We start from the raw sequence: 24,406 nt of genomic DNA on the forward strand, positions 1-24,406 counted from the left end.
TCTACTTTCACACAATTACATTTTAATACGATAGAAATTGTGAATTTTTGTTATTAAAACAAAAAAAGAAAAAAGAGAACAAAATACAATTCAGTATTAATTACATCGGGGCCAAACGGAATAAACTAATCATCGCTCGATTAAAAACACAGCGTCACCTCATATTTTTGCTATATTCGTTAAAGAACAATATCAATAACGTCTGATCGAATGGATGATGCAAAGTGAAAATAACAAAAGGAAAAAAATAATGATTAAACGTGTCTTCTCTATTGAAACGTTCTCTTACTACGGTTTCAAAATCAAACGATGAATAAAATATAATACGAGATAGGAAAAAATAATTATGAAGTATAAACTTGTTTGAAAGAAAGAAAACATCGAAACAATTCTCATTTGTGATATCAAAAAAGTTGATGAAAATTGTTCGAATGTAAAACGAGCACACTGCTGATACTCGAAAGAACAAAACCTATCAAAATCTCAACGAAATCATCGATTTTTAATTGTTCTAATCAAAGAACAATGGTCTCACCGATATTTAAACAAAAATTCAAATCCAATATACAAATTGTATACGAAAATATACGCGTGAGCAGATAATATATTTCGCGTTATCTTACTCGTACACGCCACATAGACGATTAAGATAAAAAACAAAATATAATTCTGAGATCGAAAATACTTCGAAGATAATACTCCAAAGAAATAATTAAACGAATCTATCTGAAAAGAAAAAATCTGTTTATGAACGTGATATCAATTATCGAAAATGTCAAAACGAAAACATAAATATATATTTAAACGAAACAACAAGGAGAGTCGAAATATACTTTCAAGGATTAATGTTATTTGCACGTAGACGTTAGAAGCGTAAACATGTGGGAACAATCATCAATCATCGTGGGATTTCAATTTAGAAGATTGGCAAACATCGTGGGATTCATTCACCGATAAAAAGTAATATATTTTTTTGTTTATATTTCTTTTAATATATTATAGTTATTTATTTAATTTTATATTATCTGCTCGACATTATTTATTCGACAAAATAATAATATTTCAATAATAAATGATAGAATATTTTTTTGCGGAAACTTTGACAATTGGAATTTATAATAATATATTTTTAATCTAATTTCTGATCAATGTTACTGACACTCAACAACAAAATTCAAACTATTATTATACGAAATAGAATTAAAACAATTTTAAAATATGAATTAATTCATCGTGTCGAGCAGGTAAAAATATTTTAGATTTTATTTATATTACGAAGATTTATATTTTTTATTTCGTGTCACTTTGCGCGACACACGCACTAAATTTATTTGATATTTTATTAATTTATATTTTTTATTATATTTATAATATAATTTAGATGTAACATTAATGATAGTAAAAATAAGTACGCTGATGCTCTCTCCACAAAAATCGTGACAGCTGTTTAGTCGTAAGCTTAGGATACGTGTTAATCTAAGTTCTTCAAATTATTTTCTTTTTCCTTTTTTTTTTCTTTCTATTAATTTTTCATTAATATCATTTTATTCCATTATTTTTTTCTTTTTAAATTCGATCACGTATTTCTGTAAAACAGCTAACATGATCATACCAATTTTGCAACAAGAAATCACCTAACTTTAATTATTCAAAAATGTACAAACATTTACGTTTAGATCAAATTACGAAACGAAATTGAAGGAACTTAAAAAAACAATTTTTTAAACTCCAAAATTTTACATTAAATGGTTGTTATCCGTTTCAAGATATTACGTGTTTGAACTTATCATTACTTTTATTTCTATTCATTTATTTTTTCGTTTATTTCGTTTTGTTTATAAAAAAAAGAAAACAAAGTATACGAAGAAGTAGAAAAAAAGAAAATCATAAAAAAAAAGGAAAGAAAAGTACATTTACCTCGACAAATGAATCGAAAAAGAAAAAGTAATATTCTGATTCATTGAATCATTTTATAGAAAGAAAGAAAAAAACAAAAAACAAGAAAAAAAAACAAAAAAAAAAAGAACGTAAAAATATTCCGGTTGTTATTCAATAAACAAATTTTAATACGAATCATTGTTAAAGATTTAACGAAAAAAAATGGGGAAATAATTATACAAGTACGATATTCGATCGAACAAAACGAAATAATTATTTGTACGAAATAAAATAAATCAAAAAAAAAAAAAAAAGAATCGAAAATGATTTCAATTGTAATAATAAAAATATATACATTTTTTATTTTATTTCGTTAAATAAATATTTCTTCTATCAAATATCGTACTCAACAAAGCTGAAACTTTTTGAACGATCCATAAATAGTCATCCGTTTCAAAAAGTTGGCATTTAATTAAATTTTAATTATATAGAATATTTTTATTATTTTTTTTTATATCTTTATTTTTTTCTTTATTTTATTTTATTTTTTATATTACATATTCATTAGTTCATTTTTTCGCATCACAGCTGACGTGTATCGTAAAATAGCTCATTTCTTTTAATTTTCATTTTATTCGAATTAATTTCTTTCGAAAAAAATACGAAACAATGTCTGATCGTAATTTATTTATACAAAATTGAACAATATTTCATTTGAAACGTTTACAAAAATATTATTCGTTGATTTGTTATAAAATATTTTTTACAGTATATCTACGATCATATATAAAATTTACAATAATTTATTCTTTTTAATTTCTACGAAGAAAAACATACATTTTTTTAGATTCATTAAATACGATCAGATATTGAAGATTCAATATTTATTTAATTATTTTTGATTTATTAACCGCTGACATTGAAGCGTTAAATGGACAATAAACCGGTGAATAAGATTAGGTTTTGCATTTTATATCATCGATTACGAACATATATAACAAAATCGAACTTCAATTAATATTTTTAAAAATATTTTCAAAATTTGTAGTGTATTTAAAACTCATTTAGAATATTAAAGATAAAATGTTAATTCGGTTTCTGTCAAAGTATTTTTACCGTTTCATACATAATTTAGAATAATTTAACCATAGATTAATCATTAACTACAGAAATTACATATTATAAACGTATGATACAAGTATAATCAGGATAATTTATTATAGTTATTACGTATACAATCATAATTTTTCTTAAACATTACTTTTACTTAAAGAACTTAGAAAAAATACTTAGAAAAAAAAAAAGAACAAAAAAAATTTATTACGTAGTTGAAAATATATATAAAAAAGAAAAAAAAACAAATTAATAGACAAATTGATCCAAAAGAATAAAATCGATTACGACCGATTTCATTCTTCATCGTTTCTCTATTAATTTTTTCTACAAAAATATTAATGATTACTATAAACTAACAAGTATTTAATACTAACTTTTTACTTTGTAGTTTTTAGTTAACATTTATTTTAAAAGGACCTTATGTTAAGAAAATAGTTCATATTAAAATATAATAACTATAATATTAGATTATTATCATTTCGTATCTATACGATTATTATTATTTTATATTTACACATGCTCATTTATAACTAATTATTTTTAAATTACAGTTATGTCAAGTTACATTAACGAGAAGGGGCCCCTTAATACTTTTCTTTTATTTTTTATTTTTATTTTATTTTATTTTATTTTATTATTTTATTATTTTATTTTATTATTTATTTATTTATTTATTTCTTTTTTATTTGTTAATTTCCTTAAACACTGGTGAAAAATTGTTATCCCTTTTTTATTTCGTTTTTTGATTTAATTTCACCAAGGAAAATCTCGCACTTCAATTTTATTACACGAATTTAAAATTCACCAGCGCCTAGAGATGTTTTATTGATTATGTTAATTAACAAAGAACGTTTCCGTTGAGTTATCGTTAAAAATCGTTGAATTTCCGTTTGTATGATATAAATTTTCAATTTGTTTTCACGTTAAGTTATCTGTTTTTTGTTCTCTTATTAATTGTTACTTAGAAAATTGTAACATTGGTGTTGCATCGTTACATCTTCAATGTTGAAAACATCCATTTATTTCTGTTTAGTATAAAATTCTGTTTTTGTTAACAACACTGTTTTATTTTTGAAATTTACTTTCCGTTCGAAATCTGTTAAGTTTCAATCATTAACGTTGTGATACACGTTTGTTCCCCAATGCAGTTCTCATCGTCGCATTTCATCGTTAATTGTTCATTGTTTGAATATTGTTGAGTTTCCAAAATCATGTTACATTAGAAAATCTGTTGTTTGACCATTATTGTTACAATTTGAACATCTTCTCTTCTTGTTTTCATTCACATTTGTTATTCCCTTAACATAACTTTCTTACAAATTCCATCATTTTCAGTTTCAGAATTCTTCTAAATTTCCATAAACCATTTGTGTGAATTAATAATTATATTTTACTTTCATTCGATTACAAACCATTTTTTCCGTCAAACTGGTCATATTGATGTTAATATTGCTTTTAATGTTCTTTAATTTTGAATTATAATAGTTGAAGTTATTTGTTCGTCACATAGTTACCTAGGCTGTTTTTTAATTTTTTGTTCATCATTACGTTTATCGTTTGCCTGTTAACTATTTATAATAATATATTAAGTTTGTCATCGTTACGAAGATTAAGTAATTAACAAATTATTTTCATGTCACGTTTTTAATAGAAAATAATAATAATAATAATAATCCATAAAATTTCCATCCAATATTTAAATATAAACATTTCTTTTAGAAGAGAAGAGAAACACAAATTACATAAATAAAATAAAATATAAATCATAATTTTTTTTACTGATATTATCGATCATAGGCATCAGATTAAAAGTTTACATATTTGTTACTAAAAATGAAAAGAACGAAATAGAAAAAAAATAGTAGACAAAACTGTTATTACGTTTTACTTCCGTGTTATATATTGTTGATCATTGTTATGAAACATAAAAAATAGCAAAAAAAAAAAACCTATTAAAATGTTAAGCGATTACCAATGTTACCTCGAAAATTCAGAAAGTTTTCTATGATCCATCGAAAGAAAATATTCTCGACACTTTTCTGAAATATTTTATTGAAGTTAAGTTTATTGTATTTTTTACACTGTTATGTTAAATTTATGACACAAATATGTTCTTTATCTAAACTTTTACATTCGACAGTATCGATTTGGAACAACATTATTTAACTAAACAAAAACTTTCATAAAATGCTATGAACAAAACAAAAATAGTACAGACTATTGAATGTAAAAGTCAGGATCACGGAAAAATTGTGCGAGAAATACTTGTGTATGTGTGTGTATGTGTGAGAGAATTTGTTATTTTATTTATTTATATTTATATTTTTTTTACATTCTCGTAAGTTGGTTCCTTCTTCGTTAACTTTTATAATTATTATTTATTTTATAGAACTGTATTTTGGTTTCACCATTAGTGCCTTACATTATTGATATTTTTGCCTTCTTTTAAATGTAATTTGACAGAAACCGATTAGATGTTAAGGAAACTTTAGAAATAAGAAATTAAAAGTTTAAACTAATGTGCTATTTTACGAATATGATCTGTATACGAATATATTATACAATTACATATAAATTACAAAAAAAAAATAAAAATATGTATGTAATATAATCTAAATATTAATTTTTTTAGTTTATCAATCATAATGTAAAATTAATCCAATTCTTCCCTTATATCTCCTTTTATTTCATACATTAGAATAAGCTACCCCTTAAAATAGGCAACACGTTTTATACTAGTATTTATATAGTAACTGTTTTATTTTATTTTTTATCTTTTCTTTAGTAATTAATTAAAAGAGTTGGCAATTATGGATTTCGAATTAGCAAATAGCTAGCAATTAAATGCATATATTCATTTTTTTCAATTCTTGAGGTTCTATTCCAACTTTTTTGCGCTAAAATAAGAATAATAAAACACAAAAAAAGTTGGCCTGCTATTACCGACGGTCGATATTTGAAATATTGAAAACTACCATTACCGACGTATGGTAAGATAAAGGTAGAGCACTACTATTACCGATATGCTGCCTAGCCGGCTTGCCACCAAAGAAGCTTTTGCGAATATTTTTTCTAGGTCGATTCGCCACTATAGTGGCTCACTCGAGTAACTTACTTACTCACCGTTTAAATTAAATAATCGTCTTTATAGTGATTCATATTTAAGAGAAATGTTAAAGTTTTAGTATATATATATATATATGTACAATATATTTTTAAGAAAAATTATAATTTAATCATTTTGGAATCTTTACGTAAAATATATGAACTTTCTTTATATACGGTAACTGTTTTATTTTTCGTAAAATATTATTAGCAATTAGAAACATTCGTGTGGAATATTTCAAATCGCTAATGAGAAAAACATTTAACAACAAAGAAAAAATAAAATAAACTTATTCAAAATGTAACATTCTTATGGTGTATTTTGTTTGTATTTTCGAGTATCCAGAAACATGTTTTCAACTTGTTTATCAAGAATTGTCGAAACGCAAAAGAGATCATCTTGGGTTAAGAAAGAAAAATTTCTCATGCAAATGATCACGAAGACAAGGAGATCGGATAAAATGATTGGACATCGATTGACTGTCAAAGAGGAAAGATGCATTTGACTTGCAATATTGAACGTTGATCTCGATAGGACGATCAAACGTAAACCGTTAAATTCGATTCAATCTTGCTTTCCTTTTATCAGATTGTCTAACGTTCGATACCTCAAAAAATCGTATAACAACTTAGTTAATACTCCATCCATCGAAATATTTCGTTTTATTAATACACTCTCGATTACTTGCAAGACGCGCATTAATTTGTCCGTCGCGTTGAAAAAGGAAAAACGGTAAAAGCAAGAATTGAAATATTATATTTTAGTACGCATCGTCATCGATTATCATCATTTGAGAAATATTTGTGTTTTTCCGAATGATCGAGGTTCAACGAAAAATTAATTTTCACATTAATTAATGAAGATGCACGAACGTTTGTTAGAGTTCAATTTTGTTCCAATAATGTTTCAGATTTAATTGTAAGAAAATAAATTTGAATCGAAGGATCGTAATGGTCACGTTGTAAGAATAAAAAAGAAAATAGAAAGAGAGTATTTCGAGTCGTGTGCTTAGTCCCAAAGTTTTATGCAGAGGGTAGCATTTTCAGAAAAGCTATTACGCATGAGTGTACGTAACGTGTTATATCCAACGAAAAAAATCACTGACGTTTTTCAACTTAAGTATTATAACACGTGTAAAAGAGAAACGAATAGGCATAACAACTAAATTTATTTTCTCTTCGTATTTTTTTATATAAAGCTATTTTTTCGTATTGTCAACGATAAATTATTATTATTATTATTATTATCGATGCGTCTCGATATTTTTAAATGTATCCGATTGAAAAAGGAAACGTTTGATAAATAAATTTCAATAGGATTGAGTAAAATTAAAATGAAAAATACAAACATTGAATATTTAAAAAAGGTTTGAAAATTGTTCCAAAAATATTATTAAATAAATTATATATATATATATAAAAAAAAAATTAGAAAACCAACCGTAATTACGTATACCGACAAATTACTATTTATAGTGAACTAATTAATTCAGATAAATTAATTATTATAATTATTTAACAAAATATAGTAACTTGTGAACTTAAAAGTAACTTCTTCTAAGTGTTATCTTTCTTCTTTCGTATCTTTCTCTATTTTTATGCTGTCATTCTATCTCATGATACGAATTTTGATCAAATAAATGTGAGTGATAGACAAATTTTTCGGATCCCCACACACACACGCACAAAGTTACAACCACGACGACGACGACGACGACGACGAGGAGAAGGATGAAGGCAGTTCGGTTCTCTAATTTTATTTCCATCCCTTACGCCGCATGTATTTCATTCGGCGCGTTAGTCAAAGTTATCTCACCCAGGATCGCATATTTTCGACGGACAGTCCCATGAATATTTTTAAATAAGAATTTTCAACGACAGCCTTTCGAAGGAAACTCGTTGGTGCGACAGTTTCGATTATCACGGTGGTTAATGGTAATTATTTGACGATACAAAATTCATAAACAAGGCCATGTAATCGATGAGAATGACATTTTCCCATTAACGAGAGACGCGTTGTAATTTCTGATCTGTGGAAAAGAAAGAAAAAGAAAAATAAAAGAAAAAAAAAATAAAATAATAAAACACAAATACTATTAATACAATTTTGATGGTGATAAATATATACGTCGGCCATCTTAAATGCACTTGTGTCCAAATTTGAAACGTTCAAAAAGAATGGAACACTTCTTACATTTTTACCTTATCCTTCTTACCTATATTAATCTTCCAAGTAAACTGGACATCGCATACGGTGGATCAGAAATCCAGGACAAGATCGTACTACGTAACGTATTTAAACTTAAAAAAAATTCGATGACGAAAGGTGAACTTGTTGAAATAACAAATGGTGAGTTTGATATGCTAAGCGAACGAATAGACGTAGTCGAATAAACTTGCGGAGGACTCGCATATATTTAACTTACTCTGAATGTATCGATATACGATACGTATGATAATAATAAAAGGGAAGTGAGAAGGAAGTTGAAGAATATAAAAAACAAAGAAAGAAAGAAATAAAAAGAGAGGAAAAGAAAGAGAGAGAGAGAGAGAGAGAAGAAAGGAAATACACTGACGAAAAAAAAGGGGGAAAAAAGAGAAAACTATGGAGATTGGTTTTTTAGATTAAAGAGACGTTGGTATATATTTTCTCTCTCTCTCTCTCTCTCTCTATCATTCTGTAAACAGGCATACATAATTAGATGAATATCAACGCAAAGAAGACCGATAGAAAAACGTAGGTATGTTTCGATAGATTCGTTTTGGAGATAGTGTACTGAAAACACGGTGGTGATACCTCTGACGATGGGTCCTCACCGAGTCGAGGACATGCCATGTATACCATACGCATACAAATACGCACACATATGTATGTGTATAAGTATATATATATATAGAAAGTTGACGATGGACCTCCCGTGCGTTTCAGTCGGCCGAAAACCCTTAAACCGTAGACCTCTTTTTCCATGCACCTTCTTCCTCCCTTCTCGGTCTCCTCTTTTCTTCTATCTCGTTCTACTTCTCTTCTTGTTTATCATCCATCCATCTCTCTCTCTTTCTCTTTATCCTTCCCTCTTCCTCTTTTTCCTTCTCTCCTTGTTTTGGTACTTTTTCTTCGGTTCTCCCTGTTCCTCTTCCACCACTTACTTCCATCTCGGTACGTAGAAGACGGAGGAGAAGACGTTCTCCAAGTGGATAGCCAACGTAACTGGGCAAACGCGCGAGTGCAACAGAATCCACCTCCTTCTCCTCCTCCTCCTCCTCCTCCTCTTCTTCTTCTTCTTCTTCCTCTTCTTCTCACTCCTACCTTCGATCTTCTTCACTCAACTTTATTTCTCTTTTCTTCTCTTTCTGTTACGCGTACGTCGTCAGCGTCTCCTTTTCACCCTTTTTATCTCTCGTCTCCGTCGCAAGGACGCACGCACGCGTGCACCTTCCTCCTCACCTCTTTATCCTCTTCGTCCCTCGAAACAACTTATCTTCCTTCCTCTTTTTCCTCTCTTACTCCTTCTTACTGTCTCTCTTACTATTTCTCTCTCTCTCTCTCTCTCTGTTTTATTCTCTCGCGCCTGATATCCTTCAAGTTGTTTTGCACGTCGGCCTACTCCTCCTCCCCCTCCTCTTGCTACTCTTTATCCTTCAAGCTCCTTCTGCTCTTCTTCTTCTTCTTCTTCTTCTTCTTTTAACTCTCGTTTCACTACCTCGTTTATATCATCGCAATACTCTCTCTCTCTCTTCCTTTCTCTTTCTTTTTCTTCCAGTGCTCCTCTTCTTTTTTGCATCAAATGCACACTCTCTCTTTCTTTCATTCTTCTTCCATCTAAATACAAAATCGATAATTTTCCTTTAGCAGCTCCTTTACCACCCTCTCTCCCCTTCTCCTCGTAAGATTATAATTGTCTTTTTTTCTGTAACAGGCAAACTCGAAGAAAAAAAACAGATGAAGAAATGAGAATCCGATAAAGTGCTACGTAATTATTATTAAATATTTTTAAGAACGTTGAACTCTTATTTTAATCTCGTATTTCATAAGTTTATTCGCGGTTCTATACACCGAATTGCCGACTGAATTGACGATCAAGTCAGAGTCATAGTGGGGGTAAACGTATAGGGGAATCGGGAGTCAGCTCTTGCTCATGAGCAGGCTGTTAGGACGCCTCTACTTTAGACGTTCGCCGGTAGTTCCTCGATCATACTCTTCGTCCTCGTCCAGATACCAGATACCAGAAGTATTAGAGAATATTAATTATCCCCTTCGAAAGGGAAAGAGAGACAAAAAGAAAGAAAGAGAGAGAAAGGGTGAAAAAGAGGAAGAGAGGGAGGGAGGTTTATTTTCAACGTGAAAATCCTGTGTTTTTCTTTTCTGGACGATAGTGAATTATATATTTATTTTTTTTTTCACTTTGAGATACGGAGATCGAAAAAGGAAGATGATTTTTGGATGGTACAGCGTCCTACTTGCCACCCTCTTGGCTTTCCTAATCTATATCGCTTTCTTCTGGAAGATCAACTGGGTCAGAGTGAGTTAATATTCTTTTTTTTTTTATTTTTCTAGTTTATAATTATGATTGTAGACAATTTTTTTTTTTCAATGTTTTTTTTATCGATTTTAATCATAAGTTTTAGGATTGAAGTATTTACGAGTTTATGATTATTTATTAAAATTGCTTTTGGTGATTATTTTACATGTCTTTTAATGTTATGTAATCTATTTCAAACTTGTTTGAAATAATATGGCTAAAGTCTTTAACATAGTTTAGGTGAAAACAACTTCATGATTAATTCACTTTTCTATTATTTATTAATTATTATTGAAAATCATGAGAAAGTATCCATAGAAATATATGATTTTAAGTCATGGGTCGTTCTCTAATAGAATTATGCACAATTTTCTGATCTTTTATTATTTTTACGACGATCATTAGATTTCTAACATTAATTAATCTCAATCTCTACAAATTTACTTTTTATATAAGATACTAAATATTCTTCTAAGAATATGCATAACTAATTACAAAATTAAAATTAAATTTTTAACATTATTTATAAAAACATTACGCCTGTAGGGACGCAACCCTGAAGACACCGTTGATAATTTGCTTGCGAACGCCATCTATCAGTAAAAAATTTGTTTTTACCTAAATAGTATGCAACACGTCATACATGTATGAATATGTTCAAATGTATACAAGCAACATTATCGACGGTGTCTCGAGGGTTGCATGCCTACAGGCGCGCATTTCTATAATTATTAGATAAATAATTACACAGAAAGGGAGAGAGGTGTAAATAAAAAAAACACTTTAAAAAACTTGTATAAATCAAATTTAATTTCATGGATTATTCCTTACTTTTTTTAAATGTAAAATAAAACTTTTGCTTGCTATTGTTGTTACAAGGACTTTCGATGTCAGAACAAAATAAAATACAGGAAGATGGAAAAATTGCCGCCAGTCTATCCCAACGGATGGTTCGCTTTACTCGAAAGTTCACAGTTAAAAGTAGGAGAGGTGAAACACGTATCAGCTCTTGGAGAAAATTTTGCCGTGTTTAGGTAAGCATAGAATTGATCTAATAAAATTCCATATAGAAACATATGAATATAAGTAACTTATATAGAAATATACTGAAATTAATAAATATAAAATAATAAAATAATAAATAAAAAACTAATTGAAAAATAATGACGAAATAGTAATAATGTTAAGTCGTGTAAATACGAAGGACCGAGAAGGGTATCGTCAAAATTCTCGATGCGTATTGCCCACATTTAGGGGCAAACATGGGTGAGGGTGGACGCGTGAGAGGAGAATGTTTGGAATGTCCTTTCCATAAGTGGCTTTTTTATGGTGACGATGGTCGTTGTTTGGATATACCTTATGCCGAAAGAGGTAAATTATTTTGTATTTGGAAATATTTAATATTAATAATTTATCCAAATTTTCTATTTTATTTCAGTACCGAACGTTGCTAAGACAAAATCATGGAGATGCTGCGAAATTAATAAAAATATATTCGTATGGTACCACGCGGAATCGGCGACACCGGATTGGCAACCACAATCCCATGAACAAATTTCCAATGGGAATTGGCGGTTTCAAGGTCGGAACGAATTTATCGTCAATTGTCATATACAGGTCCGTAAGAATTACATTTAAAAATATAATCTTTCAAATAATTCGCGAACGTCATATTTAAATTAATAAATTGTATATTCGAAAACAAATATTTTTTCGGAGATTCCCAACAATTAACATATATTAATATTGAGAAAACGAGATGAAAGCTGTCGATTTCGTTTCTCTTAACAATTAGAGAAAGTAATGAAACGCCATAAAACGATCAATTCCAGGATATAGCGGAAAACGGTGCCGACATGGCACACCTTAGCGCTGTTCATGGACCAGCGTTATTTCTCTCGGAGGACGTGATGCGTTTAGTTCGTCACACATGGTCGAACGCAAAATGGACACCACAATCGAGCGTGTCCAAGGATGAATCATCGAAAGAAATGTCGATGAACAAAAACAGTCCGGAAGATGATGAGACGAAATTCGAAGAGGAGGGAACTGATTTAACAAAGAGATCATCATCAACAACAACAACAACAGCCAAGACAACGATTAACGGGGAATCGAAGAATTTTTTAAATAATAAATCAACAACGGCAACAACAAACGGACAACAAAATTCTTATCATCGGGAAAAGCATAGAGCCAATATGACACTTCGTCACAGTTTGTTGCTTCTTGATCGATTCGATATACTCGAATTAAACGTTAAGGTCGAACAAATCGGTCCAGGATACGTCGAGTTGCTGGTTCAAACCACATTTGGGAATATGTTCATATTACAAACGGTGACACCGATCGAACCATTGTTGCAACGTATCTGTCACATCATTTTTTCTCCGCCATTGTTGGCACCGTACGCCAATATCGTATTTCTTGGTGAATGTATTATGTTCGAGAGGGACGTTGCTATTTGGAATCATAAAAGATTCGAAACACGGCCGATCCTAGTAAAAGAGGATAAAACCATTGCCGCTTATCGAAAATGGTATTCTCAGTTTTACTCCGCTAATAGTCCGACTTATCAGACGGCAACGAAAAGCTTGCAATGGTGACGTAAGGATGTCTATTTTTATTATTATTATTATTATTATTATTATTATTATCGTTTGAGAACTAATCGTGCGAAGGACTCGATCGACGATAAAATAACTGGATATGTTGTTTGTTTTATTTCCTTACTTCCTTTTCCTTCATTGTTACACAATATTATTTAATTTGTTAGAGATTTTATAGTTAGAGTAAAGTTACGTCCGTTTAATACATATCTATAATATTACCATGTAAATGTGAAGAATTTCAAGAAAGTATTTTGTTTCTTTTTTTTAATATTTGAAAGGTAACAAGATTTTCTCACTATCTGGTAAGTAATGTATATAAACTTAGATCTCACGGTTTATCTTAAGTGCAATTTCTAATAATCGTATGCATATCTACGTACTTAAATACACATAGGTATGAGTATATAGGATTCTAACGAGATTATTGAACTAGATAATGGAAAAGGATGAAATATCTCGCCAAGATGAGAGACGTTTAAGTAAAAATTATAATCAATTTTTTCGATAGCATAAAAATATGAGTATTTATGTGGTATATTAACAATATACAAGTTTATAGGTACAAACGTTGAGATACTTGTTTAAACTTAATCCCATTCTCCAATGTACATAGCACGCGGTGCAGGAGGTATCACGCCTCTCGTCGGGATGGGTAATCTTCCATATATATGGTTGTACGGCGATTCGATTCTATTATCCGAGTCTGGAAATTCAACGAAGGTCGTTTACATGAAGTCGTTCAAAATAAAAAAGATCCTTCGAAAGATCTATATCGGTTAAGAATCATCGACACAATTCACGAACGTATCGCATACGCTTACAATTACACACAATATGTAACATGTAATAAACATTTGTTTTTAAGCTGCTATTTATGGAATCAGTCATTTTGTCATAGATATTATTTTAAATAAATATAGTGTCAGTATTTCTAATTAAATATCAGTATCATTATGCAACCCATTAATCTTATTTAAAATACTGACAAAATGATCATTTATATTGAATTAAATATACTCATATACACTGATCCAATAAAAGAAAGCAACTTTGAAAATATACATTGGAACGCAAATGTTCTTTTCTTGTTAATTTTGTTTTTGTCAATTACGTTCAACAAATAACACACAACTAATTATCTTTCTTTCCTTCCTTTCATCTCATTCTCATACAAACACAATTCCACGTTGAAGCGTAGACCACGCACTCGGTTTCGCGTGAATCGAATTCTTTCTTTCTTTCTTTTTCTCTCTCTCTCTCTCTTTTTTCAAACTGTCATGTTTTGACCCATATTACGTACCGAGCCCACTCTCAAAACTTCTCGCGTGGTACATGATGTGTGGTCGATTCGCGGGAACGTGATGTCCATAAATCTGAGACGATTGACTACTGGTATATACGGAGCCAGCATAAGATGGCGCAGGTTGTGGTCTAACATGTCCTCGAGGATGAACACCTTTATTTTGTCCGTTCCTTGCCATTTTCACGAAATTAGGTACGCGTGCACGTAATCCGCAATAATATGGATCGTCTATAACAAATTAAAAACAACAAACTGTGCTCTAACATTATCTACCATCGATGATTGTAATGAAAAAAAACAAAAAAAAACAAAAAAAAAGAAAAAACAAAAGAATTATAAAAAGATAATCGAACAAATGATTTCGTTCGCATTCAAATCTCACCGTATTTTTTTCTATCGTCGTTCTTGCTCCTTTTTTCTTCATTGGCGGGTTTTATCGTTCTCGAATAATCATCCTCGATATCATCGTAATCAGGCTGAAATTGTTAAGAGATAGGTATTTATTACAACGTTCTTAAATATATTTTATATGATATAATATTGTAATGAAATTGTTGTTATCGAATTATTATAACAAACCTTAGGTATATCATGACCATAAAGATTTTCTCTTGGTGGTAATTTAGGTGGTCTCTCAGCTCGTCTTTGCTGGTAACTAGTAGATTGCATATAAATTTGTTCTCGCGCATCTCTGTCAGATTGCATTATTTCACTAGGTCCTACCGAGGACGAGACTCCAGCTACGCTGTAAGGATCCTCATCCGGAATTGGTATCCTTGGACGATTCTTTATATCTACAGGCCTTTGCAAGGCTAAAACTAAAACAATTGTTTAATGAAAATAAACAAATCATTTTCAAAGTCTAACTGAAAAGATCAAACGCTAATTATAAAATTCATTTTGAATAATACCTGGCGGCAGTTTGGACTTGAGCATGTCCAACCCAACAACGTTTACGATTAGAACCCAAACTGGGCATTGCAAAAGATCTGCTTTCGTTCTCACGAAGACAATAGCACTTAAACATTGCATTTCCAATCTTCGTCTGTCGGGATAAGCTCGTCGAGTTTCGCGGGACAAATTTGTTTGGAATTTGTTCATATCGAACAACTGCATAAACAAAAAAAAAAGAATAAGAAAATGAAGATAAATTTATTCAACAAATTATTATTCTCGAATAATAATTTATTATCACACGATTATATTGTATATTAAAAGAATCACGTTTAATAATAATAATAATAATAATAATAATAATAATAATAATAAAAGAAAAATATTCTTCTTACCTTTCCAGGTTTTTCATGTTCGAGAGCACCCTGCGAGTTGCGTATAATTTCAGGACCGATAGCATTATCCTCTTGATTGGTAGGCTTTATGTAAACGTTATTTTTACACAACCTTTTAATAAGTATATTTCCTTGTTGGTCCATTTCAATTTTAACTCCTTGATTAATAAGACGTCTCGCTTCTTCCGTCTTCGGATCACGCATTGGATTATCAAAACCGCAAAGTCCTATCCTGTGTTCGCGTAAAATAAAATCAATTATAAGTTTCGATTGATTAATAACTTGAAGAAAAAAGAAAAAGGAACAGGAATATATTTTGAAAGAATAATAAAGAAAGTAAGTCACCTGAAGCCGTCGAAACCATCATTCGAACCGTTTATCGTGAGAACCGGTGCCCTAGCGTACGCTTTCGCGACGCGTCTGTTTCTCTCGAATACAATTACTTTCGCCCATATTTCATCGTCTATTTGATTCCACTTATCCAAAACTTCTTGTATGTGATCCTAAAGAAATCAATTTAAATATGAAAAGTTGAAAATGCTAATTAGTGAAACTTAGGAGATATCGATCTTAAACGAAAACTTTTGACATTTGGCCGGATTGATTTTTTTGAATATTATGTTTTCTCAATTAATTATGGCGCAACATTCTTTAAGAGAAAATATAGATAAATAACCGATCAAAATTAACATTATATCGACCTGATATAACAACATTCGATCTCGTCTAGGTGTCTTTTACTCGAGAGAGAAAGGCAATGAGTTTCAATTGGCGAATTCGTTTGATCTTTCAAAAAACCGTTCTAATCAATCGTCCGAATCGGTCAACAGATAATTTAAGTATACATGCACTTGTATATGTGTGCGTGCGTGTGAGTGTATTAAAAAAACCTCTGGTGTGATTTGGTTATAGTAAACGATAGAAATAAAATAAAATAAGATCTCGAATGATCTCTAGACAGTCTATCCAGATCGTTTAAACAAGATCGATCGGAACGAGGTGTTATGCAACGAAGGCTAACATAAGAGTAAGCTACAATTTCCGTTCTAATCGAATTCCTTAAGGTCGAATACGTGTCTGTGTGTGTATGTGTTATACGTTAGTTGATAGGGGGATTGATTATTGCGTGACAAGATCGAGTCTATGGGCGTAATAAAGTTTTCTTTTAAAACAAGACAGGAAAGACATAACGGTGATGGATGATGCATCGAACGATTGAATCGATCGTCATCGTTGACCGGAATCACGTACCAGGACAAATCGAATTCGAAGCTGGTTAACTCGTTCTCATTGTCTTAGTCGGTAGTCGTTAAAAGTCGACCTAGTTACGCGAATACTCCTTCATAATTCATAACGTACGGTGAGAAAGGTTCGGTAGACTAACGTATGTATGTGTTATATATATATATATATATATATATACAATGTATGTATAAATACATTGAGACTGAAAATTAGAACTTGCTAAGAATTCGATCGAAACATACTTTTCTCTCATTCAAAAGTTCCATGAAGATATGATGTATTCTTAGCAAATTCTAATGCGAGAATATAATTGTAGCAAAGAACATATGTATTTATGTATGTATAATACGCTTACTAGAAACACGCCATCATCGAGAGAGACTTTCGTATTTCGCTTTCGGCCACGTTTTTACCTAGCTAAAGGTTTTGTAACACATAACAGCCCATGCAGAGAGTGGAAAAAGAGATAGAGAGAGAGACTCGCATTTCTCTTAAAGTTAGCCGTGTGAGGGTTCTCTCTCTCTCTCTCTCTTTCTCTCTCTACTAACTTATCTTGCCTATCTCTTTCCTTCTTTCTTTATCTTTCTTTCTCGTCTTTCTTTCTCGTCTATCCTCTTTCTCATGGTACTATTTTCGTTATTACGAGCATAATTTTTTGAAAAGCGATAACCACGCGTTGCAAACCGGTTTGCATCAGTTTTAAAAGCGTGCATGCAGGGTCGCCAAAAACACTTTGCCTTGCATGTGCATGGCTGAACTACTAAACCGGTTGGTACGCTTAAAAGTCAGCGAGTAGAGTTGGCGTGTATGTAAATGCAAGAATACAAGATATTATTGGCTCTTATCGAGAAAAATCATAACCCGTAAGTACGTATTTACGGTTAATAAAAAAATGAATGTAACTTTTTCCAAATGTAACTTTATGCGAATATTGTTTTGGTTTTTTCTTTTTATTTTTCTCTTTTTATAATGTTAAATCTAAAGGGTTTTCTTATGATATTTCTTACCTTGTACAATTTGTCGAGATTGTACCAAACGTCTTCCTCCTCTTGTTCCTCGTATTGAGATTCCACGAGATTATCTCGCGAACGAGAGAGTATTTTTCTTCTCGATACCATCTTATGTCCGTCTTCTCAATCTGCAAAAAAAGAAAAAATGAGATAACGAAAAAATAAAATGAAAAAGAATAAAAATGAGAAATAATTCGACTGGATTTTCACATCGACAAATAAAATGATCGATTAAGAAAAACCACGAACACGCGCGGTTATAAAATTCGCGTCTTCCTCGAATGAGAATAACGCAACGAATTACAATATTTTTTTCTTCGAAATATCTCTTCTCTTTTTTTTTTTTTATTTTTGTTTGTAACGTGACCGTAGTCATTCGGATATACCTAATATCCTTAAAATATTTCTACTAAATTTTAGATGTTTCGGAAGATGAAAAAAAAAGGAAAAAAAGATACCGAAGATAGAACGAAACCTATAAAAAGAAGATAAAAAAATGTCCGAGAAACCATTAAATGGTGTCATCGAGCTGAGCTGACGCGACGTGATCGACCTGACGTTGTCCAGGTAATATTTGTATCTTTTCTTTTTTTTTCTTTTTTTTCTTTTTTGTCTTTTATATTAGCTAATCCAAGTTCGTTTCAGTACGAAAAATTCGTATGCTCGTTGAGTACAGAAGAAGGAAGGAGACGAAGACGAAAACGAAAACGACGACGACGACGACGACTACTACTCACCCGTTTGAAGATAAGATCGAATCTTGTAAGAAAAAAAGAAAAACTTAAAGAAGAACTAAGTAGTCGGATTGGAAGTCGTGAAGCTTTTTGCGAGGAACTTTGAAAGATACGAAAAACATAACAACCAAAAAATATATATGAAATAACCGATACATTCCCATTTGCTCCCACTCTTCCTCCTCCTCCTCCTCGTCTTCAAGTACTTCTACCTCGTATACCACCACCACTACCACCCCTTCTCAAACTAAGGAACGAACGAACGAAACGACTGGAATACCGGCGCGTCAACTGCTCGGAAAAGTGAAATTCGCATTCCATCGGCACGCTCGCTACCGGCCGTACGTGGCACACGTGTACGTTGGCATCGAAGTCAAAGCCGTTACACGACAACTCCTATGAGTTTCCCCATTTACGACATCTTTTTTCATTTTTCTATGTATCATATGACACATATATGAAAAAAAAAAAAATAAGAACCGAAGAAGATGAGGGAAAAAATAAAAAATAACGTAAGAAACATGACTCGATCGTATCGGATGACTAATCATCCAAATTTTCCCCGATCGTATCGGATGACTAATCATCCAAATTTTTCCCCAAATCGTCAAATTTCTAAAATATATAATAATTGGTCCATCGACCGTATTCGAGACATCGTCATTATCATCATCGTCATCATCATCATCATCGTTGTCGTCGTTTTTGTTGTTGCGTGGTCGATTCACCTATACCAAGTAGAAGCCGACAGAATTTCCCTGAAACTGCTGGCTTTCACTTCTTCGAAGAATGCGAAGGTTGTACACGAACAACGTCTAGCCTGGCAGTGGGTACGGCACACGAGTCTCTTTTTCCCTTTCCCCCCTCTATGCCCCCTTTCATTCTCTTTCTTTCTCTCCCACTCTCTCTCTCTCTCTCTCTCTTTCTTTCTTTCTTTTTCTCTCGATGTTTCTAACTCCGTCGCGCACACTTCATCCTTCTATCTTAGTTAGTAGTTAGTCTTTCTCTTGATCTTTCTCTTTCTACCATAACACATACACACACATACACAACAAACGCATATACAGTGAGAGTCTCTATCTGTCTCTTACTCGTACAGAGTCTCACTCCCCTTCGGCTAAACCGAGAGACTTCAACAGACCAAGAACAAGAGAGAGAGAGACTTCGATGAGCGCAACCGCGAGATTTCAAGCAGTGGAAGGAAACTGGTTATGGTCGGCCGCGTAGGCAGGCATTCATACACACACCCTGCGTAGTGGACACAGGGCTGGGCAAAATACTCCTACAACTCGACCGTTCTGTACTCGTAATACTTGTATCTAAGTACCTATATATATATATAGTATATATGTATACACGTGTATGTAATTAAGTATAGATATATTGGTATATACATAGGTATTTACGCTCGACGAGAAATATACATATACATATACATATATATATATATATATATATATATACAGATAGGAACGAACTATGATCCCCTCGAGAGAAACAGCTAGGACCGGCTTTTTGCATGAGAAAGAGAAAGATAAGATACGAAGTTAGTAGTAGGACTCGTCGAGCAACCCGAGAGCCTCGCGAGTTCGCTTTCGTCGAGCGTAATAGCAGCAGGAAAAGAGAAAGGTGTTGTGCAGAGTAGTTTTGGGCCTCTCGCGGGAAGCCTGGAATGGGAGAACTCCGAGGCTAAACACGCTATATGTATCTAGAAAATAGTACTCTACCTAACTCCAAGAATTGTCGAACGACCTAACGCGAACTTTAATGTTTTCTACTTTTAGCAATTATGAAAGAAATCGAGACATATAGAAAGAGAGAAAGAAAGAAAGAGATACCAAATGGGGAGACTTGAATGGAATGCACGTCCGATGAGTCGTCGTATTAACTGACGCAATTGTCGGGTCCATGACTTCTTCACGGTAAATACCGTAGAGATTATTGAAAAAAAATTTCTATACGAATCATCCTCGATCTTCTCTTTTTAATCATATTTCTTTTCATTCTGTTTTTTCTTTTCTTTTTTTTTTTTTTTTTTTCTATATTCCTTTTTTTGTCGTCTGTAAACTGAAGAACGTAGCTGTACGTCGTCGAGTCACGTCACGACGAGATCCGCTTGAGAGGAAAAGAAAAAAATAATAATAATAATAATAATAATAAAAATTCTTTGAGATAGTTACGAGTCATCAATACGATTCGAAGATATTTTCATCTCTTATTATAAGCTAATCGTTATTTTCGTATCGATCATTTTTCTTTTCGATTTCTTTCTTTGCATCCTTGAGAAAGAGAGAGAGAGAAAGAAATGATTAGGCAAGCGTATCTTATGCAATCGAAAGTACCAAATCTGTACAATGAACGTCATTAATACTCGTCATTTAATTTATATTTTTGTTCTCGTCAATTTTCATTTAAAACAATACAACAACGACAAATTTTCTTTTGTAATCCATTGTTCGATTCGTAGTAAAAAATACAGGACGATCAATTTATTCCCTTCCTCTTCGATCTATATTTATACCCTTTTACGTAATTATCATTTACATAGTAAATAGTTCACGGCACACGATGATGATGATGATGAAGAAGAAGAAGATGAAGAAGAAGTATTAAAAAAGAAAAATATCGTTAACGTAAGAAGAGCGAGTCGACTCGCAAATCGTAACGACATCGCCACCGTCTTGGCTTTCACGATCTCTTGTGTGTTTGCGCGCGCGCGCGCACGCGCGCCGCGAAAGTCGATCTCGCAATCGGTGTGTGTATGTGTGTGTGTGTATCTCTCTATCTATCTATCTCTCTCTCTCTTTCTTTCTTGCTCGGCATATGCTATTTTAATTTCGCGCTTCTCAAAGCAATCATATGATCATCTTCAGAAGATTTAACAACTGTGGAAGTACTTTAATCCTACTACGTGAGGATATCCTCGTAAAAGTGTCGAGAAGACCGATGGATACCAATTTAGCTCTCTTTCTCTCTCTTTCTTTCTTTCTTTTTCTCTCTCTCTCTCTCTCTTTCTATTTCGCGCGCGCGCATTGGGCGCGCCGAAGGATACGAAAGATCGTTTCTCTCTCTCTCTCTCCCTCCGTCACTCTCTCTCTTTCTCTCTCTCGAAAGGGCGACGCACGAGTCGTTCGAAAAAATCGCGCGAAGGGCGACCTTCCAATGGCGCCTCTTTTTAAATCCTTTTGTAACACGAATACTTGGGATATTTTTACATCTCCACTCCTTTTTTTTCTTTTCTTTTATTAGAAGAAAAATGAAAGCTATTGATCGGGAACAGTTCGATTCGGTTCGCGTATTAGTTTCACATTTTCATACTTTCAAAGATTTCTCTTTAATTCTATTTATCTTTATTTCTCTATTTCTCGTTTAATGATAACGGTAATAACATAGTTAGCAAAAAAGAATGAAAGAAAGAAAGAAAAGAGAAATAGTGTAGGCGATTTTGCATATCCGCGTATGGGAGGAGGACGACGACTAAGAACCTGACGACGAGGTGAACACATCCATATGTTACCGATCTAGCGGTACGTTACATACCTTTCGAGTGACAGCACCTTCCTGACACGGCGATGTTCTATAGCCGGCCTCCACCTTCAATATGGTTCGGATGTGTCAAAGATGTTAGCACTTTGTCGAGCCTCTTGCCTATCCATAATCGAGGAAAGACGATGGAAGGCACAAGCCAAAAATGAAGTTATCTCTATTGAGACTGTTATTCCATTCAATTTGTCTACGTGATCGAGAATTGGCACTATCATCGGTAAAAAAAAAAGTAAAGGGGGGAATGGGTAGGTATCGAGGACGAGTAAAAGTGAGAGTGAAAGAAAATGGAAGAGGAAAGGGACGAGATCGAAAGAATAAGAAGAGTAAAAAAATAAAAAGAGAAAGGAAGGAAGATTATATTCAAAGAAAGAGAGAAAAGGTTTTTAGAAATGGTCGTTGAAAATAAAGAAAATAAATAGAAAAATAGGAAATAATAATTTTAAAGAAGGATAAGAAGATAATAAGGGATGAAGAGGAAAAGATTAAAAGAAAAGAAAAAAAAAGATAAGATAATTAGTCTCCCCCCCGCGTAAGGTTTAGCAATTGTCGAATATAAAAGTTAACGAGTCCGGACCTTTATTCGGGGCCCGTGCACAAACGACGTGATAACCGCTCACTACTCGTCGTCTCGCAGTCAACCTTGCCTCCTCCGAGTCGCGAGTGAGAGTTGCAGGACGTTCACCATGTTGGTGAACAGTCGCGCATGCGCCGTTAGTTAGGCACTCTCTTGTGCGCTCGCGTGACGTCAGAAATAGGACAAGGAGCCCGCTGGCCTTTGGAAAGGCGCGACTCGCGGCCGATGGAGGAGGGCCACTGAACTGTCTCTCGCCGATTCTATACTTCTTCCCCCCTCGACCCCTTGTACTCTTCATCGTCATCCACCTCCTCCACCTCCTCCTCTTCATCCGCCTCCGCCCCTGCTTCTTCCTCCTCTCAACATCTCCTCGTACGAGGATCGAGTCGTCCTTGCATCTCTCAACCCCCGTTCAACTCGACTTTTCAAATCCTTCCGCTGACAACGACCCACGAATCTTCGTGTCTTTCACGACCTTTGAACTTGATCTTCTTTCATATATTTTATTATACATATATGTATGCGTGGGCTAATAATTATAACACACAGCGTAACGAATTAAAAATATATAAAATTAAAAATATAACAATATTATTTATATTGTAATATAAATCGTATAATTAATTTCTTTTTACATTTTTTAATAGTCCATTCTCATAATTAACGGCATATTTATAAATGTATTATAAGAGACATTCGTTTGTAGAAAAAAAATAGAGAAAATTGATAAATACATTGTCGTATTATTTATTATTCAATGAAATTAAGAGTACAAGAACACATTGATCAAATATCTCGTAATATCTCGAAATATTGTTGTGTAAATCGATGGGTATTGTTTAAACAATAGATTTTAAATGCACCCTTCCCCCAAGTAATGATCCAGTAGATTAAGATCTGAAAAACGAAGTGGTCAGAACAATCGCACGGTCTGTCCATAAAACGAACTATATCTCGGGAACACAATCATATCAAACATATATTCATATAAACTAATTTTCTCAGTTTTATGTCCTGAATCTACCACTGCAATTTTTACCACATATAAGGATATGTGTATACACATATTTACATATAACGAGATCAACATAAACGGGAAGAATGATTTTCAAAAGAAAATAGATACTTAGCAAAAAGAGAGATCCATCTTTTACCTTCCTCATTACATGTCGTGTAAATCGTAGAAAAGTGTGTTGCTTTCGCGAGAACATTTTACTCTACTCTTGTTCGCTCTACATATCCTCTGCTTTTTCTTAAGTTTAACATCTAAGTAAAGATTGAAAGTTATCGGGTTCGGCGTAGCGATGTGTATGTGTAAAGCATGCTTCGGATTAATTGCGCAATCTACGTACACACGCACAGTTGTGTAATGCAACCGTATGACATTCATGACGAATAGTTTCAGGATTCGGAATAGCGAATCTTGTTGCATGAGCAAGAGACAACGATTCTTTTAACTTCTTTCAAAGACTCA

General features: G+C 32.5%; 2 protein-coding genes and 1 long non-coding RNA gene across 3 annotated transcripts; 2 read left to right on the forward strand and 1 right to left on the reverse strand.

Annotated features, from left to right (window-relative positions):
- The first annotated feature begins 10,529 nt into the window (after positions 1 to 10,529).
- On the forward strand, positions 10,530 to 13,225 carry LOC122524986 (cholesterol 7-desaturase nvd). The gene is made up of 6 exons (XM_043647516.1): positions 10,530 to 10,619; positions 11,499 to 11,653; positions 11,824 to 11,990; positions 12,058 to 12,236; positions 12,452 to 12,629; positions 12,711 to 13,225. The coding sequence occupies exons 1-6, from the start codon at positions 10,530 to 10,532 to the stop codon at positions 13,223 to 13,225; spliced, it is 1,284 nt and encodes a 427-aa protein (XP_043503451.1).
- Positions 13,226 to 13,358: 133 nt separating this feature from the next.
- LOC122524792 lies at positions 13,359 to 22,674 on the reverse strand. The gene is made up of 9 exons (XM_043647218.1): positions 22,353 to 22,674; positions 18,076 to 18,206; positions 16,169 to 16,326; positions 15,824 to 16,055; positions 15,446 to 15,644; positions 15,114 to 15,352; positions 14,917 to 15,010; positions 14,532 to 14,762; positions 13,359 to 13,934 (listed from the first exon to the last, which is right to left on the reverse strand). Exons 2-9 carry the CDS (start codon positions 18,184 to 18,186, stop codon positions 13,819 to 13,821), a joined length of 1,380 nt encoding a protein of 459 aa, XP_043503153.1. The 5' UTR covers positions 18,187 to 18,206; positions 22,353 to 22,674; the 3' UTR covers positions 13,359 to 13,818.
- Positions 17,021 to 18,753, forward strand: LOC122524793. The gene is made up of 3 exons (XR_006305628.1): positions 17,021 to 17,207; positions 18,499 to 18,645; positions 18,724 to 18,753. It is a non-coding gene; the product is annotated as an uncharacterized LOC122524793 (long non-coding RNA).
- Positions 22,675 to 24,406: the final 1,732 nt, after the last annotated feature.

The sequence above is a fragment of the Polistes fuscatus genome, unplaced genomic scaffold (genome assembly GCF_010416935.1).
Source record: "Polistes fuscatus isolate 324 unplaced genomic scaffold, CU_Pfus_HIC Scaffold8, whole genome shotgun sequence".
Classification (NCBI taxonomy): domain Eukaryota; kingdom Metazoa; phylum Arthropoda; class Insecta; order Hymenoptera; family Vespidae; genus Polistes; species Polistes fuscatus.